The sequence below is a fragment of the Lagopus muta genome, chromosome 19 (assembly GCF_023343835.1).
Source record: "Lagopus muta isolate bLagMut1 chromosome 19, bLagMut1 primary, whole genome shotgun sequence".
Taxonomy (NCBI): domain Eukaryota; kingdom Metazoa; phylum Chordata; class Aves; order Galliformes; family Phasianidae; genus Lagopus; species Lagopus muta.
Window position 1 is genome coordinate 1634913 of NC_064451.1, and position 27865 is coordinate 1662777.

Below are 27865 nucleotides of genomic sequence, written 5' to 3' on the forward strand. Positions count from 1 at the left end.
GGACCAGTCAGTTCTACTTGGAGACACAGAAAGGACTCCTGGTGCAACTTCAGGGGTGCGAACACACCAAAGAAATACCGTAATCCAGTGCCCCTACCTGTTGCATCACAAGGCACATCCTCACCTTGCAATGCTTCCATTGAGGCACAGCAGTGTGGACAAGTATAGATATGCAGTCTGAACAGTAGCAGCACTCAGCAAGGCTGTATAATCAATGGATATCAAGATGTTACAATCACAAAATAAACAGGAGATTAGGCGAAGTGGACTATGATAACAAAAGAGAATAAATGGAAGGCTTACCCTTATGCTGGGCTCACCACAAAACACCAGAAGGAGGGATCTCCAGACAAGATCCTTCCCCACTGGCAGCCAGCTCTTCAGTAGGTCTAGGAGGGGTGCAGCCAGGCTCCACCCCTTCCAGCAGCACAGGTGAATTGCCTTCAGCTGTGCTCCTCTGGCTGACTCAAGGCTCACCTCAGGTGATCAATCAGAGGTTCAGGACGTGACTCAGCAGTTCCCATACAAAGGCTAAAAAATGGTACTGACCTGAAACATTAGGCTTGCCCTTCTCAGGAGAGTAACACAAAAGCATCCACTGTCCAGAAGATTCCCAGGCTGCTATGTGTTCCGCTATCCAGTCACTAGAAAACAGATCGTGACAGCAAAAGAAGAAATTACACAGTCAGAAGCCAAATGGCAAAAAGCAAAGTCAAACTCAAATAGCCAGAGCCATGCCATTTAATTCCATAGGACGCTGCTCAGAGGGAACAGCTGAAGAGTGCTACAACCACCTTCAAAGACACAGCAGTTGCTCTGCTGGACACACAGATGTCTCACAAAGTGTTTTACCGTATCATCGAACTGCAAGTAAATCACATCAGGTCTGTAAGAGAGACAAAACCCCTGTGCTTCCTATGGTTCCCCCCCACATCCCACCTTCCATCCCCCGGAACGCATCCTCTCCATTATCCAGAGGAAGCCGGTAAGCACGTAAGCAGCTCATTGCGAGCGCTTCCCAGGGGACAGGGTCATCACTTACAGAAGTCTCTGCTGCTCATCTCGGTGGCCATCACCCGGGTCTGCACTGCTTAACGCACAGCTCTCTTTCTGCAAGGACACCGCACCTTTCTTACCTGCTGCTCCAACCCTGGAGGCACCAGAGCATCCTCCTCCATTGCGGCTGCCACCCGAGGAGCTCTTTGTAAGCACAGGAGGCCGCACAACGGCTGCAGGAGCGCCCCGTCCTGGAACTTCTCTGCGCAGGAGCACGACTCGCTGGAGAAGGTTGATGGTTCTCCAGGGAACGTCTTCCTCCATCGCCTCCCGTGTGCTGGATCACGGGTGGCTGATTAAGATTTGTGTTTCCCTGGGTAGCATCACCTGATCCGTCTACAGCTCCTTCCATGTGCTGGATCACAGGTAGCTGGCTAAGGTTTCTAAGGTTTGTCTGACTAATGTCTCCCCATCCTCCTACAGCTCGTCTCTTGTACTTGAGCACAGCTTCTCTCTTGTATTCGAACATGGCTCCTCTCTTGTACTTGAACATGGCTGCCCGCATAATGTATCTGTTTCTCAGGGTGGCAGCACCCCATCCTCCTACAGCTGCTCCCATTTGCTGCATCATGGAGGGCTGGCTAAGTAAGGTGGTAGTCTGGGTGCTGGTACCCCATGGTCCTGCAGTTCCTGTCAGTTGCTGGAGCATTAGGAGCTGGCTGAGGAGTAAGCTTATCTGGTTTGTGGCAGCCCATCTTCCTCCATGTCCTGGACGGACGCTTAAAGGAGGTGGAAGCTCTGCAGCTCTGACACATGGCCCAGGAAACCTTACTGTCATCAAAGCTGTGGTAATGTGCATCAACAGAAGTGGAATAGACAAAGGAAATGTGCTGTTACAGAGAGCCAGCTTTGGTTGATGCCGTATCTGTGAGTATCCTGTACTGTGCTTTTGTAGCTGTGTTACCGAGACCAGAAGTCTTTTTTCCTACCTAAACTCATAAATGAATTTGAATTTGATTACAGACTGAAGGAGGAATTTGTGTTTTTTTTTTTTAAACAGCAGTATTAAAAATACACAGTTTGTATAATAGCCATCATCACTGAGATAGTGGGATAAATAGTTAGAATAAATAATAAATAAAGAGTATAACAGTTGATCCTGTGTTGCTTTTTGTTCTACATGTACAGGATGTTTTTCAAATGAAGATTGGTGTCTGATAGATTCCAGCAATGTCTGTTCCTTCTGTTCCTTTCTTTATTCAGACAATTAACTGCTCTCAATCTGTCAGGCTTCCCCTGCCTCATTTCTGATCTTCGCCTCAGTGAGCAGCTTTCTACCTCAGAGTCTTTTGTAGGTATGCCTTGAATGCATTTGGTTGCTCTTGTAAGCTGAGTTGCACTGCTTCTTGTGCATGCACGCAAATTACGACCAGATACCAGAATTCAGAACTGCTCACCCCAGTGCTGGAGGTTCTGTGCCTGACAAAGTCTCAAACATCCTGCTTTGCTTCTTACCATACAACACAGTGGTACAGTGAATTTGCAGGATTAGTGCCTCCCAGTCTATGCGTGTATACTGAAGAAAAAAAGGCTGGAACAGAGATGCAGTTTGGTTTATCCTTGGGGTTTATTCCAAGGCTGCGTGCTCTGAAATGCTGCTATGGTTTGAGTGTCGGAAGTGGTCGTGAACTTTCTGCTGGCATCAGTTCCTTCCCAGGGAATAACTGCAGCTGAATGCAGTGTTGGTTTTGCTGTTCCATCCCCACGACAGATATTCTGAGAGTCTGTGTTTTTCTGTTCCTGTTATTACTTTTGGATCAGCCCATGTGCAATTATGAAAAATTAAGGTTTATAATGGCTGGCCGAGTAAATTGGTGGCTGCTAAAGAGATCCACCACTCTAAAATAACACTAGTTAGACACTGATAGCTGTCAAGGCCAATTTCAATACTGTGGCTGTGTTGGGTTATTTATTTATTTGAAGTTATCTTTCACTGTCGGATTTCCTGAACACTCCAGGTGTGCCATTCCAGGCTTGATTTTGAACCTGCAAACTCTAGTATTCTGGAGCAACTCCATCCTGTGAGCGGATTTGTTTCCATGCTCCATTGTAAAACTGCTGTTAAGAATTGGTATTGCAAGAAATGATTTTGAGGTCCCTTCCAACCCGGGCCATTCTGTGATCCTGTGACTAGGAAAGGCGTTACAACAGAGGTGTGATGATGGAAGGACTGGCACCATAGAGAGGTACTATAAAGGAAGGGAACATTGCTCACCCATACCAGAAGATTCCAGGTTCACAGGAAGAAGCATCACCAAGGAGGGATCTCCAGACAGAGATCCTTCCCCAGCTGCAGTCAGCCCTTACATGAGGTCTAAGGGAGGTGCAGCCAGGCTCCAACCCTTCCATCACACAGCAGAATTGCATCCACCTGTGCTTCCAGGGCTGAGCAGCTCCTTTCTGCAGGTGCTGAACCAGTGGTTCAGGCTGGGACTCAACAGATCCCATGCATATGTGTAAGATTTCAGGTTTTTTGGTTTTCTCGGAAGATTGAAAAGCAGAAAAGTTCTCTGCCCTTGCTCCTGCCCTTTGTTCCTGCCTCTACCTGCCCTCAGCGTGCAGCCAGGAGAGGAGGGGCACTCAGGAGCACAACGGGAGCCCCTTGTATCTCCTCAGCTCCTGACTTCCAGCTCTGCAGAGACATTTCTTATCTCAGTGACAGCTGCAGCCCCCACAGCCCCCCAACCCGGCCCCAAAGGCCCACCGCCCCTCTTTCCCCCCACGCACACAGCTGGGCCCCCTGGGCACAGGCATTGCTGTCCCAGCAGTGGATTTGTCGCCCGGCCGGCAATAAGTCGGTCAGCACTGCGTGTTCGTTTGGAGAGTGCCGGCCCAGGTGCTCAGTGGGTTCCATAGCAGGAAGAAATGTTTCCTGAGGGCCCTGGCACGCGCTGCCCCGAGGAGCGGCGCACACTGATATGTGGAATCAGACTCTATGACCACAGAGTATTACAAAAGCAGGTACGTTTAATCAGGGCTGCAATGCTGGGTGCAAGGGGGAGAGCTGCTCCTAAGTCGCACAGCGTCAGGAAAAAGCGTGCTCCAGGTAGAGGCAGAAGTAATACGTGATGAGCAGTTCCCAGGAATTCAGATCACATTCATTCCTTTCCGAACCCATCAGCACGTGGCCCCCCTTGCATGTGTGCAGTGAGTGGTGAGGGTCTCCTGGCGGCCGTGGGCTGAAGAATCCTCATCTTCCTCGCGAAGGCTCGCAGTCTTTCTCCCTGTTAACTTCTGACCCTGCGGGAGGGGCAGCCCCCCCCAGCCCCGTTTCAGCTCGCCCTGCGGCCATCGAATCGCCTCGCTGCCCGGCGTCCTCAGGCCGTTCTCAAACCCTTCTCTTTACGGCCTTCATCCCCTCGTTATCCCAGACCCAGTGTCTGCCATCCCTTATTTTTCTAACATTCTCGTTTCTACAAACTTTCTCTAACCCCCTCCCCCACTCTTTAATCCCTGTGAAGCCTTTTCCTCACGTTTTTACTACGGGGCCCTTCTCACCCTTCAGCCAGATGCCAGCGGTGAAGCCGAGGCACAGATTCTCCACGGAGGTGAGGGGCGGCTGTGAGTCCAGCAGCAGCCCGGCACCCCCGGCTGCAGGGGGCCACCATGCTGCTCACCGTAAAGATGGGAGCGTGGGCTGCTCAGGCCGCCTCCATGGCCATGGACTGCCTCGAGGCCCGACGGGCACCGCTGCCTTCATCGTCTTCCTCCTCCTCCCCGGCTGTGAGCTGGGGCCATCTCGGGCACCAGCGTCACCATCCTGCAGAAGGGGCAGCTGATGAAGGCAACGGTGGCGGCGCATTACACCAGCTTGCGCAGGCAGTTCTGGCAGAGGGAGTGGCTGCAGGGCAGCTGTTGGGGCGCCCGGCCGCCCCGGTACGCCTCACAGCAGATCCCGCACTCCCCGCCGGTCTCCGGCCCCGCCGCCATGCCGCTCCCGGGCAGCGCCACGCCGCTCTCGCGCTTTTGAAGGCTGGAGGCGGCTGGTGGCCGTGCCCTGGAAGGTGGAGGCTGAACTTCAGCCCGGCCCCGGGGTGCCCGGCGGCGCCGGCCCGGCTCCTCCTCCGCTGGCCGGGGCTGCCGTGGAGCTCCGGGTGCCCCAGTGGCCCCGAAAGCAGGAGACAGAGCCAGCCTTCCTTCCCACCAGAGGTGCGTAATGGATGGATGACCAACCCCAGGGCGTGACCACGTGATAAGTTATCTGCCCACGGTCCATGAAACAAAATGCTTTTTCCTTCTTTTCCTTTACAGAGCCCCGATATTCGAAGTATTCCCTAAGCACAACGCGTTGGTCTTGTTATTTTGTTTTACAACGAGCTCACCGAGCCCTGCGTGCCCAGCCGTCAGCGCTCAGCATCACATCACCCTTAACCTGGGTCGGTCGCAGCGCCAGCTGCTGCCCGGCTGCCGCTGCGTCCCCTGTGCAGCCGAGCAGGGCTGGTCCTGGGGATGAGAGGCAGCCCGGCCCTGCCCGCTCCTCCTGCCCCGGGCTTTCCTGGCACAGTGCGTTATGGGCAGGCAGCGGACCTTGCCCGAGGGCTCGTCACTCATTACCACCACCTTGGGAGCACCGGAGTCAGCCGGCAGCCGCTGGCAGCTCAATGAGAGCAGCTGTGATGCACTCCTCCCTGCGGGGCCCTGGCAACACGAGAGCAGCGCGGCGAGCTGTCGGCCTTCTTGCCGCCCCACCAGCCGGCACCCCACTGCTCCCCATCCCCACGAGATGCCGAGCACCTCCACGCCACGCCAGGCGAGGAGGATGCGAGGCTGAACCCCTCTGCGCTGCGTCCCAAAGGCTCCGGAAGGGACCTGCCCGTTCCCTGCGGTCGCAGCTCCGTGCAAACAGAGGCGCAGCCTTGGGGCTGCCCCAGACGCAGTGAGCCCTCAGGGCTCTCACACCGCTGCTTTCCTGCAGCGCCCGGCCCCGTGCCAGCCCCCAGTTCCGGGCTGCGGTGCCGCATGGATGCTCCGCCAGGGCACAGTAAACAGAACATGACGGCAGCAGAGGTTCCTGAGGTCCCAGCTGTCTGGAAGTCATCACTGCTGCATCCAAACCCTCAAATTTTTCCGTGTCTTTATCTGGGCCAGGAGGAGGCGCTACTGCGACTGCGAGACAAGGGGCAATAAAAAGGGATCGAACAACCAGCCGAAACCAGCTGTATTTAATAGTTTCTCCTGGGGGAAAGGGCTGCAGCAGGACCAGACTTATCTCTGTGTTTTATACTTGAGGTCAAGAGACTAAAAGCCCCACCGGGATCGTTACTTATTAATGACAATGGGGAACAACGCAGATGCCAACACACGTACACAAGGAAGAGCTGGAACTCTGTGGCAGGAACATTTCCCCCATACAGCACGTCTCAACGAGGAATGTCTTCTAGTCAGAGCTGTCCCTCGAGTACTGGTTGTGAGGCTGCTGCAGATGCTGCTCTTCAGTGGGACTGACAGTGAGGGATGGGAAGCACCTCGCTCTGCCCTGCCTCCTGCTGCAGCCCCCAGCCATGCTGCCACTGATTGCAAGAGCACAAGTCTAGCCTATGGCAACAACACACGAGCAAGGCACTCTCAGCCTCCCAGAGCGTTAACAAGGCAGGATGCCTCTCCTGGAGGAGAATTCACCACAGCAGAAGAATGGCAAATGCCATGGCCATGATAGAGCAGCTGCAGGGTCCAGTGGCTTCAGAAGCAATGGCTCTAGCTGCGTCCCTGCTGAGCAACAGGCAATTCCAATGGCAAATATATAGCCAGAGAGGAGGAGCACCAGTATACCCAACGCCATCACCCAGTGCTCCCAGGCTGGGCAAACAAGCTGGATGGTGGATGCAGATGAAGAACCCAAGCCAAAGGCTGGAAAGCCACCAGGAAGGTGGAGGGCTGCTGAGAGCCCTGGGTGCAGCCTGCAGCCAGCCAGAGCTGTGTGCAGGGAGAGGGCAGCGCTGGTCATGCTGTGAGAGCGTATTTAATACTGATGGAGGAGCCCTGCCCTGGGACGGAGTGATGAGGGCAGTGCTGGGCAGCCATGCCTGCCTCCAGCCTGCCTAGCTGCTGTAGAAGATGCGGACGTGCTGTGTGATGTCCCCGCGGCACAGGGGACAGCTCTGTAGCCGTTTGCAGCAGGTCTGGCAGCAGCACACATGGCCACAAGGCAGGAAAATCATCTGGGCCTGTGGAAAGAGAGAGAAGACATGAACAGTGCTGTTGTACCATAATCTCAGCACCACCACACTTAGACAAAATACAGGAGGAAGCTGGAGATGATGGGCAACACCTACAGCTTTCAGAGTGGTAGACAGTGCCAGCACCCTGAGCCCCTGCACTGTGCAAAGAGTGCACAGTGAAACAGACCTGAGGAAGAGCACTGCCCAGTGCCACATCCCAGCTGGCCCTCTCTCACCCCTGCTCTGGCAGCACACATGCTGGGCTCTCACCTCCTGCTCCATGCAGACAACGCACTCTGACTTCTTCTCATCCCACTGCAGCAGGGGAGCAGTGGGGACCACAGAACTCGGGGCCTCCTCCTCAGGGGCACTGGGTTGTGTGGCTGCAGGGACCTCGGCGTCCACCGTCCTCAGCAGCTCTGCAAGCACAAGCAGAGGTCTGAGTTCAAGGAGAGCTTCCATCTCCCACCCAGTCAGGAGCAGCTGCATGCCCATGGGAGCTCAGTGTTCTGAGAGTCAATGGTGACAATGCAGCACACCCTGCCTCTCCCACAGGCATACAAACCTCAATCAGCTCTACTCCCCATAGGCAGGCATCTGGCACTGCAGATCTCCCCACTCAAGGCTCAGATACCCACTGCTACCACACGACACGTCAAGGAGCAGGCAGAAAAGAACTGCTGGTACCTGGGATTGTCTTTGCCACAGCCAGGATCTCCTGCGCCCGTCTGAGGATGGCACGCTGCAGGCCAGTCTCTGCAATGCCCATCTGCAGTGCAAAAGGAGGGTTGTCAGCACTCAGATGAGAAAGCACAGAGGGGGCTGAGAAAGGAGACACCTCCAAGAGAACAACACAAACTCTTTGGCCAGGCTGGCAAGACCTGTTCACGTCAAGGGGAGAATCTCCATCAGGCATCAAAGCTGGAATAAAGGAATTCTCACGTGCCCCTGTTGAGCTACAAAGCGCATCTGAGGGACTGAAAGGCAGAGCTGAGCTACAGCTCATTCTGCAGGTGCTCTGGAAAATCTGTCACCTGCTTGGTCAATGCACAGAGTAGCATCAGCACCTCCCCCTGCACAGCTGTGGCACACCAGGAGCACCAACACTCCGTCCTGCAAGATCTGCAGCAGGCACAACCACGAGCACGGCTCGACAGGGTCAGACACAGAGCAGCGCTGCCCTGTACTGCTTGTCTGCTGCCTCGTACCTTTTCCAGGTCACGGGCAGTCATGGTGCTGAGCACTTCCAAGGAAATTCGATGGTGTGCAAAGACAGGCACATACTGTTCAGCTGACAGCTCGATTAAAAGGTTCACCAGCTGCTTCTCCAAGCCCTCCTCCTGCAAAACACAAGGCGAGCTCTCAGACTTCGCTCTGGAGAAAAGGTGTGGGCACACAGCTGCCTGACCATGCATGGCAGCAAGGACAGGCAATGCACATAGTCCTGCTCTCAGGAACAAGGCCATTCTAGAAGCATTTTGCTTCCATGAAGACACTAAAAAGCCCAACAGCCAAAGGAGCTCCGGCCGCAAATACTTTATGAGCGAAATTCAGAACACCTTGGTTTTGGAAGAATGAAACACAGCAATTTTGGCAGCTGATGTCTGCAGCAGCACCTGCTCTGCCAACCTGAGCTGACACACAGCAGGGCTGGAGCTCAGAGCAATCTCTCTGGGGCTGCCCTGCAGCTGTTTTCACAGCACAAAGTCCCTGGCTCAGTACTGTGAAGCACCAGGCAGCCAAGCGGAGCTGTTCAGAGGTTTGGCTGGAACAAAGTGTTCCTTCCTCTGCACATGTCAAGCAGAGCATTTTGTTAGTGTGCACACTACAGTGGAAGCAGTAAATGCAGCAGCAACCTGGAGTTTCAGGGAGAGCGGCTTCTGGTTCAGCAGGCGCTGGTACTGGATCAGCCAGTAGTTCTCCTGTTTGGTTTCACTCTTTGCTTCCATTTCCAACTGAAAAACAAACTCATTCACTCAACAGTCCGAGATAATGCAGTAAGTGCTATTTAGAGCAGCCTGAATTGTGTGTGTAAGGGGAAATCAGCAGCCTGGCTGTGTAGGGCTGGCTCAGAGAACTGCCAGGCTGGTCCCACTTTGATCCCCACATCCCACACCCTCTGCATCCCTCTGCTCACTGTGCCCTATGTACTAAAGCCCAGCCTTTTGAAGCTCAGGACAGCCTAGAGGTCTTCAGAATTACAAGGCCACATGCAGACACCCAGTAGGATCATGCTGATTCTTTCCTGTGATTTCCCCAGAAATGGGAAAGATCATCCCCAGATGGGGGAAGCAGGGGACATTTCAGATAGCAGGGCCTCACACTGCACCAGGGACCGGAGGTAACCATGCCCCAAGAGCTTACATCAGCACTTTCTGAAGTCTGAGTCTGGACACCGCCACTCAGAGCCCCTCCCTGCTCTTCTTTATCCCTGTGCTGACCCATGGATGCTCTCCCTGCAGACAGCCTTCGTGCTTACAAAGGCTTGTGCTTTGTGCTCATCTACAGCCCAGAATTACGGGTCTTCATTACCAGTATTTGTTGCAATTCTTCTTCCCTTTGCTTCTTTTCTTTGAGTAGCTGCTGCAGCAGGTAACCAAGTGCTTGGCGTTGCTCCATGATCACCCCCTGCAACAGAAGGACTCTGGCATCCATTTCTCAGGTCTGCAGGAAACCCCTGCCCCACTTCCAGCAAAGCACTTACCATATATCCAGAACTGTCATAGCAAATGTTAAAGTCCTATGCTGCATGGGCCCCACAGCACAGCTGAGCAGATGGCCTCAATCCTCCCTTTGGCATGGCAGGCCTATTTCTTTTGGTCCTGCACTGACCATTCACCAGTGGTGCCAATCCTCAGCACACACCAAGCAGCCCCAGGCTGTGCCGGCCTGCAGCAGCTCTTCATCACTGCACTAAAAGTTCATTCAGTGGCATCACAAGTGTTTGTGGTCCTCCTTAATGGAGGATCACCTGAAACTACATCTAGGAGCCTGCAGACATGCGAAGGAGCAACCAACAGCAGCTGAGGATATCCTATCAGCACTGGTCTCTCCCAAACCAACCTTGCAAAAAATAACTGGTGCAAACACCTCCCTTTCTCAGGGCTTTTTTTGTTATTCTTCCTGCTTTCCTGTGATTCTCCAAGCTCAATACTAAAGCACCTGTATCTTATAGGAGGAGCAACAACCTGCTGCACAAACATGACTGCAGGAATACTTCTGCCAAAGCACTTTGTGGGCACTGCCTGAGCAATAAGGGCTCAAATGCAGCAGGAACTTTTGGGCTGCAGACCATCAAACAGCAGAGGGGATGCAGGCAGATGAAGCTGTCTCCAGTTTGCTCTCCAGGTGTGCAGAAGTGTAGTTGCAAACACATTGTGCCCCAACAGCCACACAGATAGGGACTGGAATACATCCTCACTTTCTTGGGCTGACTAAAGAGGCGACCCAAACTGGGAAACTGTGAACACAAGGCAAAAACTGATGCAAAGGTGTATCAACAAAATTTAAAGCCAAGCTGCTTAAGCCAAATGTGAGATTTCTCAGTGTGTGACTGCTGATGGAGTCAACCCATTGAATGGTGGGATGGTGGGGTGGAAGAGCCTAGGAGTCATGGGCTAGAAATGAAGGAGAAGAGCTGGCAGCCACTGTTATTGGGTATTTAAAACCAAACACAACATGTGAGAAGACATGAGATGCTCAGCAGGGATTTCTGGGACAGCCAACAACTCGATTGAAAAATCCTTCCACACACAGCAAGCCTACAGCTGCCCACTTCTAAGGAGGCCAGGTTACTTGTCTCTTTCCTGCCATTCATCAGGAAGTTTAAAAGCAGCAGCAGTGTTTCCATATCACCATGACAAAGAGGTTTTTTTGGTGTCCTGGGGTTAAGTACCTTCTGATTAAGCACAAAACCACCAGGAAACTGCAAGAAGCCAAAGAAGCAAGTGAAGCTTTTGCAATCCCAGAGCAGAGAGAGGGTGGTGGGGCAGTCCCAGGGCCCTACATACCTGCAGCGTCTCTGTGTCCAGTTCTTGCCTCTTTAACTCCAGCTGTGTCAGCTGCAATAACTCTGTTTCTATTAATTTAATCTAAACAGAAGATGAAACATTTTTTTACTGACATTTGAAATGATTTTAATTTACACTCTTTCAAAATGAGGTCTAACTACTGGCCTTGGAAGGACAACACTGCAGAGCTGCCCATAAGCTTGGGAACGTTGGAGCCCTACCACGACACGTGCTCTGCGGCTGCTCTTTGTCTCATGCCTGAAGAACTGCCTCCCCCTCTCTGCACTGAACACCTTCTGTTTGAGACCAGAAGCACAGCGCAATCAGTTCATTCAGCCAAACCCTGCAGCCACTCTGGAAAGCAGCTGTTATCAAAATCCTCTTAGCACCAGTGTTCAAACTGCAGATGGACTGGGGGCTCTGTCATGGATCCCAGCTGCTTCAGCAATTCCCATCACGATACATGCTCTTTCAGTCAGGGTAACTGAGACACAGAGAGGTGAAATGAGCTGCCCAAGATCCCACAGCAAGCCAAGAAGAGAGCCCAGCTCCCCTGCCAGCCCAGCTACCTGTACCTGTTCATCCCAGGCCATTCTGCTTCCTGCGTGCCACCTACCACCAAATTCCTGCTGACACTGAGGCTTTGTGCAGGCTGCACCTACAGCCCCTGCCCTACAGGATGCTGGTGGGATGGGTTTCAATAGCAAAAGGCCCAGCCTATGGTACCAAGAAACAAACTCCCTTTGTTTACAAAGCAAGAGCAAGCAAACTGCTGGGCTCTTACTGATTTCAGGCAATGGAAGGCTGTTAGATTCATCTTCTGGATTGTCTGTGCAAAATCCATAGGTTTTAAGCACAGTACAAAGATTGGTCACCAAGTGACTGAATATATCAAAGCCTTTGAGCTTATCTACCAACTCCAGACCTGAGACTTCTCTCCTAGTGTCAGATCAAGAGAGGGAAGCAACTGGAACACTGTATCAGAAAGCAGCTACCCACCTCCACACATCAATCACTGCTACCTCCCCAGCAGCTCTTGCTCTTCCCCTGACTATTTTGTTTCACCTTTTGCAGAATGTTGCTCAGAAAGGCAGGCTGAGAATGGGAAAGAAAAGGTGAACTTATGGCCCAAGGCGCAGTTACAGTGTGCTAGATGGAGATGCAGTGGACTCGTGGAAACAACAGCCCTACCAAGGAAACCCGAAGGAAAATGGTAATTGCAATTGCAGACCACCCCTACAGAGCCAATGCAGGTCTGTCTTCTACTGACCACTCTCCAGCATCTCATCCAGAGCAGTTTTGAGATGACCAAAGCAATGGCAATCCTACCAACTCCACAAATGTAAAATCTGTCTCTATACTCTCTCCTATGGTACTGGGAGACTGTGGTTTATCCCACACTGCACAAAGCTTTGTTACAGAGCTCTCAGCAATACAAGAGCTCTCCATTTCCTTCCTGCTCTGTGCTCACAGCACTTTGATCTTCCTCATAAGGGTCTCAGCAAATGATGAGGAGCTGGTTGCTCTTTCCTCTATTGCTGACTCACCTGGTTCCTGATCTGTCTGTGCATAAGATCCTTCTTCACTTGGAGAGCTTCAAAGGCAGCTTTCTGCATCTCACTCTAAGGGACAGACAACATTCTGCTCAGTGCAGGTTGTTCATGCAGATGTGAACGACCTAAAGAAACCCTGCTGCCTTGCAGTGGCTCAAGTACAAATGAACAGTGCTAACTCTGCATGAACAGTGCTCACATTACAATATGGCATAGATCTCACCAGAAGGTAAAGATCTCTGACCAGAGGGTAAAACCCTCCTTACAGAATGACAGAAGTTACAGTCATGCTCTACATACACACACGTTGAGTGCTGTATATGAACCCCACCTCCCACTTTCAGCAGCACTGAGTACCCAGGCTGCCAGGTCTGTGCCACAAGGCATGACTTCCCAGCACGTCTGAAAAATGAGCTGAGGAGGTCTCAAAATGAGGTATTCAAAAGCAGAAGATGCTCAGAAAATGCATCCCAAAGGCATCCAGACAGCTTGTCCAAAGTCACCCAAGAAGCCTGCCAAAAAGACAGGGCTTGTCAAAACTCTCTCAAATCTTAAAATCCTCTGTATTAATCATCACACCACTTTTGCTTCCCATGGTCTGTGCTGCTGTCCTTCATGAGAAGCTGCTGTCTAGTTAAAGTATAAACACATTTTTCTCTCAGATACCAAAGCCAGCTTGTTAGAACACCGGTCTCCAAGTTAAACCAACAGTGTTCTATAAAACAATTCTTGCAAACAGCCCAACCCTGCAACCACTGCTCCCATACCTGTCACTCTCAACTCTGCTTTTGAATCCTACTGCCTTTCTTCAGTCTCTCCCTGCATGCAATTTGCTCTCTTGCCTACCTGCTGCAAGATCTGACTAACAGCTTTGTTCTGATCCATCTGTTGCCAAGCCAGGATTTGCTGGAACTTCTGATCCATCTCAGCCAGGCTGCAAGAAAATATATTTGTCAAGGAGTTACTGCAAATCCAAATAGGGGTCGTGGTTGCCCCAGCAAGCTGCCCAGGTGATGAATTTGCACATCAGTGTTCTGCACTGGAAAAGCTGTGCTGATGAAGGTCCAGACAGCAGGGTCAGGTATTGCCTGCACTTGCAGGCAGGACTGTGTCTACCCACTGCCCTCTGTTGGGCAGAGCACGGGTGCACAATGTTAATTCTGTCTGTCAGACACCTCCAGATTTCTCACATCCTTGTAAATAAATAGAGCTAGAATTTTCTTCATTTATAGCAGTGTGCTACACGAACACAAACTGTGCCCACATAATCCTTACAGTCCAGAGGATTTTTAATATTCTGTGCCTCCTTCACATATTACAAAATGTGAAGTTTTCAACTGTTCTGTTGTAACACTGCTCGATTCCACCTGGCTCATCACTGCTCAATTTCACTGCTCAGAGATGGAAATTTTCACACTGGCTCCTGGAGTGACACATCCCAGCTTGCATGTCACAAGGTCTCATAGCTCTGTGGGCAATAAAGTCCACAAGTTCCAGTTTTTCCTCCTAATTTCTCAGCTTGCTTCACTTCCCCAAAGACCCTGCAAGAAGGATCACATCTGAGAACAGAGCCTTGCTTCTAAGAAACAGAATGTGGCTGTAAACAACCATGAAGAACCTCAGCCTGCTCTGTAATTTGTCCAGCAGAACTATGAAAATTCCACAGGAGTGCAACAAATGAAAGGCTACAGCTTCCACCAGGAGATGTTCTGCACCATAATTATTATCTGCTCCATTAGGAGCTTTTTTAATATGATGGAAAAAGAAACATAATCCTCTAGACAGTCCTAGGAGGCTCTACACTACAGTTTGACACTGACCAACCAAATAACAAAAAGATCAGTCTAACTTCACCCTCCATACTTGCAGGATGTATAAGGTAGAATAAATGGTATAAACATGTGACAGGTGCAAAGCATGATTAACATCTCATGTTCTCGTGGTTAGAAGGTGGTTCATTTAACCACACTGCTTTACTTTGCACTGTCACCTGGTTCACACAGAGCTGTTCTGCTGCCATCCAGCAGCTGCAGAAACTCCTGGCTCTTTACATGGGAATCACACCAGAGTGCTGGCAAGCAAGGAACTTTACAACAACAGCATCTCCAGCCCCAGAGATCTCCCAGCATACCTGGAGCAGGCCTGGCTGACAAGGTCTTGCCGCCGAGATTCATAGGTCATGTGGATGAGCTTGTTCTTGTAGCTCTCAGCCAGCATTTGTTGCATGGCAGCTAGGAGACAGAAGTGCTGTCAGTTTGTATCAGGAGCTCCTCTCTGGAAGAGACACTGATCTGCCACTGCTGCTAGAATAACTTGTAATTTATAGTGCCTTTTCTCTCATTTCAACCTGTTCTCATTGTTCCCATCTCATTCATTTATGAGGAGATTCATTCAGCTGCAAGAATTGTGGCTATTTACTGGAAAATCACACAAACAAATCCTACTCTGCTTGCATCTCTTCAGTATTTGGAGAAGCAAAATCAGTGCTTTAGGCTACAGCCCTGTCTGCACTGCTGTGAACCATCCACTCCTGGGGTGACAACACACAGATCATTTCCATTGTAACCCCAGCAGATCCATTCATGCTCACAATGAGCAGAAATGGTTCCCTTGTGGCACTGTTGCTTACCTCCTAATATGCTTCCTGCCTCACAAACCTGATCAGTCAACATCTGCTTGGTACCTCTAAAGTAGGAAGTACTTTGTGCACACAGGATGCCTTACCATCAGTTTCAGACTGCTTGTGCAACACACTCCAGCTACATCAGGGGCACAACTCACACCTGAGAATCAGCAGTGAGTTGCAGGTGGGAGCACTGATCAGCCATGGTATGTGTACAGTGCTGCCCACTTCCAGTCTGCTCTATGCATGAGGCAACAAACAGCAAGAACGTGTGTAGCAGAGCATCTCCCACACAGCAATCACCTTTCAGGGCATCTCCAAAGGAACCAGGTCTTTCCAGTAACCTACTATCCCAGTTATTTGGACTTACAGGCCACTTCCCTCCTGCGCAGATGCTCTGTCTCCTCCTGTGTGATTGCCATCAGCTGTTCCATCCTTATTCTAGCAAGCAAACAAGAATAATTCAGCCACTCATTCAAAGAAGCACTACCTCACTCCTCTCCTGCTCACTCAGCTCAGAACCCAAGGCTGGGCAGATTCAGCAAGCAACCTGTACAAGAAAGCCACGTGCTCATCAGAGACTCAAAAGTCGCAGCGATTTCTTGGAAAGGTCTAAGTCTATTAAAAAATGAAATTTTCCTCAAAACCATGGGAACAGCTGCTTCTTACAATGGAAAGTTCATCCCAGAAGACCTAACAAGGATCTGCGAAACAGGCTTCCTTCCCTTGAGGCTTGAGGAGCACTTTAAAGCTGACTGCAGCAAGCACTGCCACTATAAGCAGGAGCCTCATCTCCCTCCCACCTCCCTGTCCTCGTCCCAGCACAATTACACACACCACCACTTAACCTTCTGGGGATTGGTTTGACATAAAAACTATCTGCCATACAAAGAGAATATTTTTCAGCCAGGTCAGTTTACTCTGTCACAGCACAAACTCCTGATGGAAGCAGGGGGCAATATAAAAGTAAAGGAGAGTTGCAGAGAACCAATTTTAGGGGCAAAGCCAGATCAAAGTGTTGGCTGAATGGCAGCATTGAGTTTGGTGTATTCCTCCCCTACACATTACTGGACCACTTCTATAAGTGCTTTGCTTTCCAACAGATTTCTCTTGGCCCTTGATAGCAGAATACAGGGTTTTGTTCCCAAACTCCTTAGCTAGGACCATTCTGAGATGAAAAGTAGGTGCAATCACCAGCCCACAGGGTCTGCCAGACTGGGTAAAACCAAGCACATCTATCTTGCTTCCAAGTGACCAGAATCAGCTGCTGCAGGCAAAGCAGCAGGAAACCTTTCAGTCAGCAAATAAGAGAATGACCCCTCTGACTTCACATGGATTCAAACTGGGGGCTCTGAATTGAGGGTCCCAAAACTCTTCCTTGACCCTTTTCCCAAAAAATTAATTTCAAGGTTACTCACCTCTCATTCTCCAAGGATTTCAGAATGTCTGAACTTTGTTTTTGCCTAAATAAAGACAAAACAAAAGGTTTTCATAAGGCTAAGCAGCACATCTTACTCCCCCAATAAGCAGAAAACAACTTTGCTTCTCACACACAGAAGATCAGACTTTAGCAGGCGTGTAACCTTGCACCAGCTCTACATGAGATCCAGCAGACCCAGATCAGTGCTCAAATATGCACCTTCCAGAAGGAGCACTAAAGAGGAACACTAAGCAATGCTGTTCAAATATGTAACTTCCATGAGGAATTCAAATTTTTCCACAGCACCACAAAACTTCAAAAGCACAGATGTGTGAAATATTCTTCTGAGGTGCCAAATTCCACTTCATTTAAGTGGGATTTTGGCAGTTCAGCAACTAACACTCCATCCACAGACACTGATCCTGTTCTGCTAGAAGTGGCAGCTGGGAAACTGGTATCTTATTTGCAAATCTATGAGCACATACTTGAGTGCAATCAAACTCAATATAGCTAATGCACATGAGAAGTGAAGAAACAACCATGTCCACAGCCAGGACAGCACAGGAGTCTGTACAATTCCACTGCCTCTGTCTGTACAGCACAGGCTTGCAGGGACAGTTTAGCTCTAATCAAGCCTGCAGGCCTTTTGGGGAGCTCTGTCCAAAGGCTGCATGCTGGACAGGGACCACAGAAGCAACATGCACTCCACTTCTGACCAGCTCTGTTAAAACTCAGAGAGGCCAAAATGAACAACTCAGAGCCCCCACGAGCCCCCAGTGGACAGAGCTCACTGCAGGATGTCCTGTGACTGCCTCACCTCTGATTGTCCTCTATCAGCTTCTGGATACGGCTGGCAATGCCTTGCTCTGCTTGCTTCAGCTGCTGCAGCAGTTTCAGGCGCTCCTCCTCCAAATGCCGCTGGTGCTTTGTCAGGCCCTCCTCCAACCTCATCTGATCCTAGGCCAAGGCAAAAGAACCAAAGGAGAACACGGTCAGCTTAGGAAATGTAGTATCTTGTACTGGGCCAGATCATGGAGGGTTTGGTTGCAGTGCCCCAGGCAGCTCTGGGGAGATGTTATGAGAAGGAGATCAGATCCTTCATCAGATGGGGCAGCCTAAACACAAAGGAAAAGAAGAATCACTCCAAGGTGCTTCCAAGGAGATGTTGAGGATCTGTGAAGTCAAGCAATTATGTATGGGAAAGATGTAAAAAAATGAAAAAAAACGGCTCCAATTTGTACAATCAAAACAGCCACCTGTCAAATGACTGTTACAGCATCCCTAATGACCCCAAGGGAGAAAGCAGAAGCAAAACACTGAGGGCAGTGAATGAGCTGCTGTCTCTAGAAGGAAAGTTTCTGCACACGTGGACACTCGAAACACCTCTCTGTCTGTGGCAGCAGGCACAGCCCTAGCTCAGCAAATGAGCAGGGATTAGAGCTCCTGCCCAGAAGAGACCTACCTCTCTTACTGTCTGCAGTATCTCGTCCTTCTGATTGTTGATCTGCTGCACAAGCAGTGCATGTTCTCTTTGCCCCATGTTCAAGCGCCGCTCAAATTCAAGCTTCTCCTGCATTTTTTTTTCCTGAGAAGAAAGATGAATGCCAGGAATCAGCAGAGTTGGCTCCGCTCCTTCTCAAATAAGAACAAATTCTGGCAATGCAAAACAAGGCACATTAATCCCCACAACTACAAGAGAGAAAGCCAAAAGGCTTTGACTAGCCAGGAGGCTTTACTAGGGGATGGAAACGTTCTGTCCCTAGGAAACCAAAAATTGTGAGGCACAAGTGGCTGTTCTCTTTATGACAGCTTCCCAACTCCTTGCAATTCCTTTCATAGTCACAAAGCCAACACTTCAAGGCATCAACTCATACAACAGAAACACAGGGAACTTCTGCTTCAAGCCAATACAAACACTCAACGCTAGGAGTGGAATCCAAAATTAAGGTTGTGTTCAGCTCCAGATGGCAAGGGCACTCTTGTCTGAGGACAACTGAGTGAAGGGAAGCAGCCAGCCAAGAGGTCTAGGCAAAGGGACAAAGTAAGCTTGACAGGAGCTTATGTGAGAAAAATGGATTGTGTGTGTGTGTGTTGCCTCTACACAGAGCTCAGTATGGCTGTGCCCTGCATCTGCCCACCTCACGTGAAAAGTAACTGAGTGTTCAGCACAGAGAGGCAAGCAAGAAGCTTTCTGGTGTAAAAGCTTCCAGATCCAACTCTGCAGACAAGGACTAACTTAAACTGGAAGTGATCACTCGTGAGAGACTCCGCACTCATCAGCAGTATGTGTCAGGAAATACAGTCTGCCATTCCCCATGCTCCCACTTGTGCTCTGCAGTGAGGAGTGAGTGTGTTTTGAGGATGTTCTGCAAGGTCAACATTCAGTTTTGGTTGAGAAAAACAGAAAACAAGAAATAGAGGTGGTCCCATTCTCCAGACAGAGCACTTGCAGGGGTTCATCCTTACCTTCCTCTTCTCGTAGTCTGAGAATTTGTTCTGAAAAAGAAAAGAATCAGGAGATATTTACTTCTAGGAGCAGTTTTTTATAGAGATCATTAGCCCACATTATCTCTTTCCCTAAATGGGCAAACATGTCAACCAAAGGCACATTAAGATTCACATATCCCCAAAGTCCAGTCATCCATCCAAGGCCAGAGAAATGTACTCTGTAGCTGTAAAACAGAATTGACAGAACGTGTCATAATTACTGGCCTAGCCTCACCTTTCCCAGGTAGGGCTGGGAACGTCCAGCACTTGGCTGTGAATCACTAGGTATTTTCTGCACTGTTGTTTTCAAGATAATGATTTAAACTAATGTATCTCAGAAAATAGCAACTACCACAGAAAAACTGGAGTCAGAAGAGATCTCTGGAGGTCTGCACTCCAACCTCCTACCCACAACAGCACTAATGTCCAAGTCAGGTCAGATTGCTCCTTGTCCTGCCAAGTTATGCAAATCTCCAAGGATGGAGGCAGTTCTCTGCAACATATTTGCTAGGAGTCAGACATGATAACATTATTCCCAGCTGCCCAGGGAGGAGATGAACCGCGCACATCCACGATGCCATGCCTGATTCTGGTACTGATGCTCCCTTGCTTCAAAATGACAGGTTTCACTGGGTCGGCAGCGATGAGGAATGATGTGCAAAGTGCTGTGAGATCTGCTGGATCACCTGAGAGACAAATCCAAAACTTGCACACAGCTTCACGTGCAGTGGAGCCTCACCTGCCACTTGCTCTCCTCCTCCAAGTATTTGTGCACTGTCCTGTCCACCCCATCCACTGACGTTTCTCCATCACTCTCCAGCGCAGGGAGCATGTACTCTGAAGGTGGATAGTATGCAATTCCACACTCTGGAAGAGATCAGATGCAAAACAAGGACATTTGGTGCCTCAAGACCTCCCAGCAGCATGGCTGAAGGTTGGAAGTTGAAGCTTCCAACTGTGCTCTCTCTATCCAAGCATAGATGTATAAGAACTAATGCAGGTCTTGGAATGAGAAGCTGTGAGAAGAGCATGTGAGAATGCCACCCCATTCCCACCAGGAAGATGATGAAAGCACAGCGTGGAGGGAGGAAGCAGAGAAGCTGAGAGTGCTGCTCCCATTTCTAAAATCACAGGAGAGGATAACCTCCAAAAACAGACTGAGCACTTGTAGCTGGGTTGATGCTCTGCTGGCCAACTTGGAGAGAAAACTCTCAGACACGAATACAGGCATATTCATTTCTGTGGGGCTGCAAAAGGTAATTTACTCCCATTCAAATAACTTCTAACAGTCCTTTTCTTTCAAACATTTAACACAGTGCATCTCATCTGCATAAAATTTCTGCCAGGCCTTCCTGTTTGTATTGAATATAGTGTTCACAAATTCACAGCCCAGTGTTTTTTCCCTCTGAGATTTCAATCTGTTTTCATATTTCTTTAAGGAAAATATCAGCCCACTGGTCCTTCCCTATAGAAAATGAGGGTAGAAGGGATCTACTGAGTCTATCTCTTTATCCCAAGGCAGCATCAGCTGTATCTGGATGGTTCCAAAACCTCCCATTGGAGAAAATACAATTGGGAAAACAAAAGCACAGAGAGATGCAAGGACTTCACTCAGGAAGTCAGCTGTCCTGAGGTTTTAACAAAAACATTCTACATTTCAGTTTGACAGCGAGAAGCAAACTTCAAGGAAGGAGTCATGTATTGCTATCTGCCAGCCAAGACTTACTGACACATAACAACTTGACCTGCCTGCCCCGTGTGCAGAGCATCAGAAACCACCTGAAACAGAACCACCCTCACGCTTGTCCTTTGTAAATACAGTCTTTGAACAAGCTGTAGCACCTAGTTAGAGCACAGCACAGCCCTGCAAGCTCTCACCACATTCACAGACTCTTCTCACTTACCTTTGCAGAGGAACTGCTGAATGGATTCTGTACCTGCACTGCAAATATCAGGTGACGGGTAGGTCATGGAAGAAGCATCCAGGGTCAGTGTCTCCAAAACAGAACACACAGAGCTCCAAGTTATTGTCACAGCCCAGCCAGAGTCCAACTGTTTCAAGCCTGGGACCCAGGAAAATAAACTGCAAGATTTAATTTGTACCCCATAGTAACCAAGCCACAGAATCCTGTCTCTCAGCATGTTAATAGTGCTGGTTTTCTTTAGGACTTCATAAAGAAGGTGGAGTAGTGGATGGAATATTTATGTCACCCATATCTAGTTGAATTCTTGAATTTATTAAAAGGAAAAATTACTGAAAAGGAAATACATTAAAGGTAATTCACTTTTGCTGATAATAGAACCAGTTAGGCTTGCAGGTTCCCAAAATTTCACACTACCCTGAAGTCTGCCATAATCACAAGGCTGTACTGTTGTCCTGCTGGATGTCTGACAACTTTCAGAGGTGCGGTGACCCTGCTGTACCTTATTTAGGAACTTCTGAGCTGGTCCCTCAGTACAACATCCACCTCATGTAGACACATGCATTTTGTCTTTAAGGACAAAGCACTTCTCAATTCCAGCCACTGCTGTGTGTTGGAGCCCTTAAACATGATGCATGGGAGGAATGGCAATACCAAGGGTACGCTGCCTCCTGCTGAGAAGGACTTAGCAGGAAGGAAAGGAACCACTTCACCAAACACAAGGGAGCGAGCTGCACAGGTCCCTGCTCTCAAAACCTGAGCCTGCCTACAACAGAAGAGAAGCCTAATGTTGAGTCCTCAGGACAGGACAGCGTTTATTCCTGCCCTCAGTGCTGGTGTCTGAGTCAGCTCTGTTCCCTGACACTTGCACAGTTTAGTACTGACAAATTTGGCAGCCAGAAAGTAAGATCCCCATAAAAATGCTGGTGCTCGTATCATTTTGAATGTGCTCTCCAGGGAGCCAGGAACTGACGGGGGCTGACAATGAGTCAGAGATCTATTAAGGCAACAGAGGCAAAAACGTCATCAGAAGCATTCAATCTGCTCAGATAGAACCAGCCTGAGTGGAAAGTATCTGAGTTAAATTGAGCCCATAGACTCAGTTTGGACTCCCAGAAGCAGCCACAGCTGAAAACATTTGGAGGTTTATTCCCTACAGATCACTTTTGCCATGATTAAACCTTGGCAAAAAGTGATCAGAAAAGACCAAAGCAGGTGAGCACGCAAAACTGAATTTAGACACTACGAACCACATATACCCTACCTACAGTCCCCTGCAGTGAGTGCCACCCAAGCCCTAGAAATTTGCTTTTTAAGCTGAATTTATTATCATTGAGCAAGCAGGAAGGACAGCAACCTGCAGCACAGTAAGCAGGCAGCACAGGCCAGGCAGGCAGGCTGGGTGCATACCTCCAGCGTGCGGATGTGAGCCAGCACCCTCGGCAGCTCCTGCAGGAGGTTCTCACTGACATTCAGAGTGCGCAGGCTCCTCAGACCACTCACTGTGGCAGGCAGCTCCCTCAGCTTATTGCCTATGGAGTGAAAAGTCATGTAGTAATACATAGCACTGCTGAAGCAGAAACCAGCAAGCTCATCTACTGGAACACCAATCTGTATTTGTAAGAGCCTTCTGTGAGTTATTTTCTATCCTGTGCTGGAGAAATGGGGTTGTCATGGGGTGTGCTAAGACTGCAAACATTGCATTGCCAACAGAGGTAAATGGGACTCAAGATCTTAGAGCCACTAAAATGATCAGAGGGCTGGAGCTCCTCTCCTATGAGGAAAGGTTGAGGGAACTGGGCTTGTTGAGCTTGGAGAAGAGGAGGCTGCAGGGAGACCTCATTGTGGCCTTCCAGTGCTTGAAGGGAGCGTATGAACAGGAGGGGGAACAGCTGTTTGTGAGGGTGGATGGTGATGGGACAAGGGGAATGGTTTTAAAGTGAGACAGGGGAGGTTGAGGTTGGATATTAGGAGGAAGTTTTTCCCCCAGAGGGTGGTGAGGCACTGGAACAGCTGCCCAAGGAGGCTGTGGATGCCCCATCCCTGCAGGCATTCAAGGCCAGGCTGGATGTGGCTCTGGGCAGCCTGGGCTGCTGGTTGGTGACCTGCACACAGCAGGGGTTGGAACTGATGAGCATTGTGCTCCTTTTCAACACAGGCCATTCTATGATTCTATGATCTGCTTGCACACAACCGAGCTGCACAGACCCAGAAGTGCTTCCACAAGCCAAACCAGCCTTTCTCAGCTGAGGCCACTGCAACAGATTCAATCTGCTCTTCATTAGGACAATATTTGTAATGTGGGATGTTCCTCCCTTCAGTGTAAGTATCAGAAACCAGACAAAAGAAACTGAATGTGGGATGGCAAATTCAGTGCTCAGAGACCAGATGGATATACCCAAAAGCTGAGCTGCACTTCTGAGTGCCTTGCTCTTCATCCTCTTCCCCATTTCAGCAGCAGCTGTCTGTAACAACAACTCTTTTTGCTCCCAGATTAATGACACAGTGCCCAAAAGTATTGTATAAAGGTATGTTTGTGATCTCTCTTCTAGGGCTGTACAAACCTGCAAGAGTTGAGTGAACAAGCTCACAGGACTGGGCTCTGGTGCCCTGCTCTGAGTCTCATGCTTCTGAAGGAAGACGTGCCTCCAGCCCTCGTGGCAGCCCTCAACACACAGGTGAGTCAGCTTGGGTCTGAAGTGCTGGCTACATGCAGGCACACAAGGAAGCTTTCAGCTCTTGAGATCAGGAATGACCCAACAAGCTGTCCTTGGACAAGGGGCAGTGGGATGAAAGGAATCATCATTTGGTGATGACTGTCTCATTCAAGAGCCATGAGTTGAACCACACAGAGGAAAATCAAGGCAGACAGTGTGCACATTTATTAAGAAGCAGTCAAAAAACCCTAGTTAATCCTAATTACTCGGGGAAATTTGGGGAATTATTTTCTACTTAGATTTCTTCTGCCTTACCAACTATTTGAATTCAAGTCTGTCCTATGCTCTTCCTTAGTATTCATAATGGAAACCATCTGGTGCCTGCCTTGGTTCAAAGGAATAATTACTAATGCAGCTCAGCACAACCCAGAAAACAAATGGTGCTTTGCCTGCAGCACCAACAAGAAACATGTCATACCTTTCACATTGAGGACCTGGAGCTGGGCAAGATCCCCTATAGATTGTGGAAGACATTTTAAGAGATTCCTTTCAAGATTTAGGACCTAAGATATCAACAGAAAAGATAATCAAAATATTCTTTACACAAGTCTCAAGTCTTCACTATATCTATGCTATTGGGACAATTCTGCAGCCCCAAAAGGCAATTTAAAAGTAGTTCTCTTAGGTTACAAAAACAAAAATGCTTTTAGAATGAGTCCTTAATCATCTGCCAGGGAAAAATGTGTATCTGTTAATACTGTTTGGATCCACAGGCTGAAAACAGTTAATTTCCTAGACACCCTGAATCCAGAGTACATCTAGTTACTGCATGCATCTGCAAACAACAGTTAAAGTAAGTGCTGAATGCAGATGCATGAACTGGAAACCCAAGCATACTTGCCTCCCCAGCCACACTGCCTCAGCTCACATAGGGAGCAGATGACTGAACAGCAGTGATGTGCATCCAGAGCTGCACCCCAAAGCAGAGGGGACCCTCTGAAATGCAACACACTGAGTTGAGTTCTGAGTGTAATCACACCAGGGAGAATGCTAAAACCTGAACAATTTAGGAAACTACAGCTCTACTCACTCACAGCCCTCGCTTGGCAGTGTGAGCTATTTGGACTAAGCAGGGACCATAGATTTCAGTACACTCTTCTCCTGATCTCTCCCCCTGACAAGCCAGCTCAGCAGCAACAGTCAGATCAGTGACACAGATCTGACACCCTGAGGACCACCACTGACATTGTGCTTAACTATAAAACAGCAGTAAAACCCCACCTTCATGCTGACCCCTAACATGCCATTTACAGAAACTTGGGATACAGCAGATCCTTTACCTGAAGAGATGTCAGCTGACCAATATCAGTAGGAAGTGATGCCAGCTGGTTGTCGTGCAGATCTAGAACCTGAAAGAACAGATAATTTCACCAAACAGTATTGGGGAAAGATGTCGTGATGCAAAAATGAAAGGTTGTGAATTACTGAGCAATGAAAATTATTTTTTCCCATGAGGGCTTCAAAAAAAGTCTGAAGTTTTCCATGGGATGGAGGCTCTTCACTCTTGCAGGTCTTTTGAAAACTCCATACACTGATAAACAAACAGGTGACCAGGGAAAGGAGTGGCACCAGGGGAACTGTGCCACAAAACTGGACAAGCCAAGTGAACAAATATCTCCATGAAAACAGGCTGGCAGAAAAACATTTTCTGCAGGGTCCGTGGGCTGAACTGCTGCACAGAGAGATAGAATCACAGAACGGCCAGGGTTGGAAGGGACCTCAAGGATCACGAAGCTCCAACCCGCTGCCACACGCAGGGCCACCAACCTCCACATTTCAGAGCAGCCCAGGCTGCCCAGGGCCCCATCCAACCTGGCCTTGAACACCTCCAGGGATGGACGGGGCATCACAGCCTCTCTGGGCAGCTGTTCCAGCACCTCACCACTCTCTCTCTAAAGAACTTCCCCCTGACATCCAACCTCAATCTTCCCACCCTCAACGTCAAACCATTTCCCCTTGTCCTGCTGTTATCTCCCCTTTCAAAGAGTTGATTCCCCTTCTGTTTGCAGGCTCCCTTTAGGCACTGAAAGGCTGCACTGAGGTCACCCCACAGCTTCTCTTTTCCAGGCTGAACAAGCCCAGCTCCCTCAGCCTGTCACCTGTAGGGGAGGTGCTGCAGCCCCCTGATCAACATCAGTTGGCCTCACCACCAGTCTCATCCACATTCAAGTGATCCCCCAGGTTTTGTAAACCTAAGAAAGGGAGCTGTCACATTTTATTACCATTTTTTGGTAACAACAGTCAGACAGGAGGATCTTTTTGGGGCTAGTGTGTTTTAATGCAGCTAGAATGACTGTTAGAAGTCACAATTACCTTCACAGTTATGAGACTCAGGAGGTTACAGGACTTGGGAACTAAAGATGTAAGATTATTTGTATGAATAATCAGCACCTGAGGAGGGAAAACCCATTGAAACATGAGCATAAGAGGCACCACAGCCTAGAATAAGACTTTTGCTAAAAATTAATTGCAGAGGTTATATAAGAGTTTTGTATCTTATTCAGATTCATCTAAAACAGTGAAATAGTAAATGAATTGTAGAGGCCAAATATATAATATTAAACAGAAGTTTAGTTATTTTTCATGAGAAATATAATTAATTAGGTTAAGATAGAAATCATCATCTCATCTCTCATGACAGAAGCACTAAAGCACCACAACAGATTAGTCCTGCCCAAATTGTTCTCTATGTAGTATCATACAAATGGCCAAATCCATTACAAACAAACTCCTCCTGAAGCAAACAAACAGCCAGAAACAGTCATCTCAAATACAGCAGCAATATTCATGCACAGTAATGGAATTATCTACTTCAGGAACGGATCGTTACCTTTTTCTGCAAGACTTTACAAGTTGCAAAGGCCCCATATGGAACCTAAAAACAATTAACAAATGGTCACATCAGACTTCATAAGATATTCTCTTTTCCAAGCACTTCTACAATATCCACCTGTAAAATCTGAGTCATTAACTTTTATGAAAATGCACATGATATTATGATAGTTGTTTTGGCCCAGGATGTCAGTGCTGCCTGCTTAGCTTCCACGCCAGCAGCCCTCAATGGCTCTGCACAACACGACAGCGTAGCACACAGCACAGAACACAGCGTGGCTTGGACAGAAGTCCAGACCCTGAGTGACTTACTATTAAATGCACGGATGACTCAGGAGTTCAGGCACATTTTCAGCTAGACATCATATAAATGTATTGTATGCTGCTGTAACCTCGACATCTGCTCCAGTGGGCTGAGTGACAGAGGTGAGCAACTGAGTGTTCTCATGTAGGCACCTGAGCTTGCTGGGCTTTGCAGGAGATGGGCAATCAGAAAATGGATATGCCAGCAATTTCAGCCCATGCTCTGAGCACTATCATTCATTCTGCAGAATGGAACAGGTTTTGGCCAAATCATTGTCTTGTCTTTAATTCTGGAGTTAATTTTAAGACCGATCTCGTGGACCACTTTATTTACCAAAACTACAACAGCTAAAAGGAAGCAGCAAGACAGAGAGAGTTCTATGGTATTAATCCAGAAGGAGCAGCTCAGGATCCAAGACCAGCTACAGCTGCCAACAGAGCTACACCAGAGCACACCCTGTGCCTGCCACCCTTCCACACAGACTGGCTTCCAGCCTGCCCCACTCAGCTCACAAATCTACACACAGGTGCCACTGGCTTCTGGTCGTGGAGCAAAGCTTCCCAAAGTCTCACAAAGCCATACCACAGTGCACAGTTGGCAGCTACACTCTCTCAAATCTCTCCTCAAAGAGCAGTGGTATATTCATTAGCCTGCTTGCAAAGGCATCCTGTGACAAAAGGTTACACAGGTACAAACACTTCAGAAACACAGGGCAATAAACAAAACTGAAAGGAATGGGCTTCTGCTTAGCAGGTTTGCATGGCTGCCAGAATGCAAAACTGT

General features: G+C 49.0%; 1 protein-coding gene across 5 annotated transcripts in view; it reads right to left on the reverse strand.

Moving 5' to 3' along the window:
* Positions 1 to 4003: 4003 nt before the first annotated feature.
* Positions 4004 to 27865, reverse strand: part of LRSAM1 (leucine rich repeat and sterile alpha motif containing 1) — a 28195-nt gene continuing 4333 nt past the window's right edge. For 4 of the 5 annotated variants that reach the window (XM_048965932.1, XM_048965929.1, XM_048965930.1 and 1 more), the window contains 23 exons: positions 26777 to 26821; positions 26260 to 26337; positions 25227 to 25295; positions 24365 to 24449; positions 22640 to 22761; positions 21212 to 21302; positions 20047 to 20174; positions 19287 to 19316; positions 18283 to 18405; positions 17638 to 17777; positions 16819 to 16863; positions 15771 to 15841; positions 14909 to 15008; positions 13624 to 13711; positions 12772 to 12846; positions 11225 to 11305; positions 9747 to 9842; positions 9071 to 9169; positions 8423 to 8554; positions 7902 to 7983; positions 7485 to 7633; positions 4674 to 7220; positions 4004 to 4296 (listed from right to left, as the gene is read on the reverse strand). In XM_048965932.1, the coding sequence (XP_048821889.1) occupies positions 7095 to 7220; positions 7485 to 7633; positions 7902 to 7983; positions 8423 to 8554; positions 9071 to 9169; positions 9747 to 9842; positions 11225 to 11305; positions 12772 to 12846; positions 13624 to 13711; positions 14909 to 15008; positions 15771 to 15841; positions 16819 to 16863; positions 17638 to 17777; positions 18283 to 18405; positions 19287 to 19316; positions 20047 to 20174; positions 21212 to 21302; positions 22640 to 22761; positions 24365 to 24449; positions 25227 to 25295; positions 26260 to 26337; positions 26777 to 26821 (2055 nt within the window). In that variant the 3' untranslated portion in view covers positions 4004 to 4296; positions 4674 to 7094. The remainder of the gene's footprint in view (positions 4297 to 4673; positions 7221 to 7484; positions 7634 to 7901; positions 7984 to 8422; positions 8555 to 9070; positions 9170 to 9746; positions 9843 to 11224; positions 11306 to 12771; positions 12847 to 13623; positions 13712 to 14908; positions 15009 to 15770; positions 15842 to 16818; positions 16864 to 17637; positions 17778 to 18282; positions 18406 to 19286; positions 19317 to 20046; positions 20175 to 21211; positions 21303 to 22639; positions 22762 to 24364; positions 24450 to 25226; positions 25296 to 26259; positions 26338 to 26776; positions 26822 to 27865) is intronic. The other variant, XM_048965933.1, reaches the window with a different exon arrangement.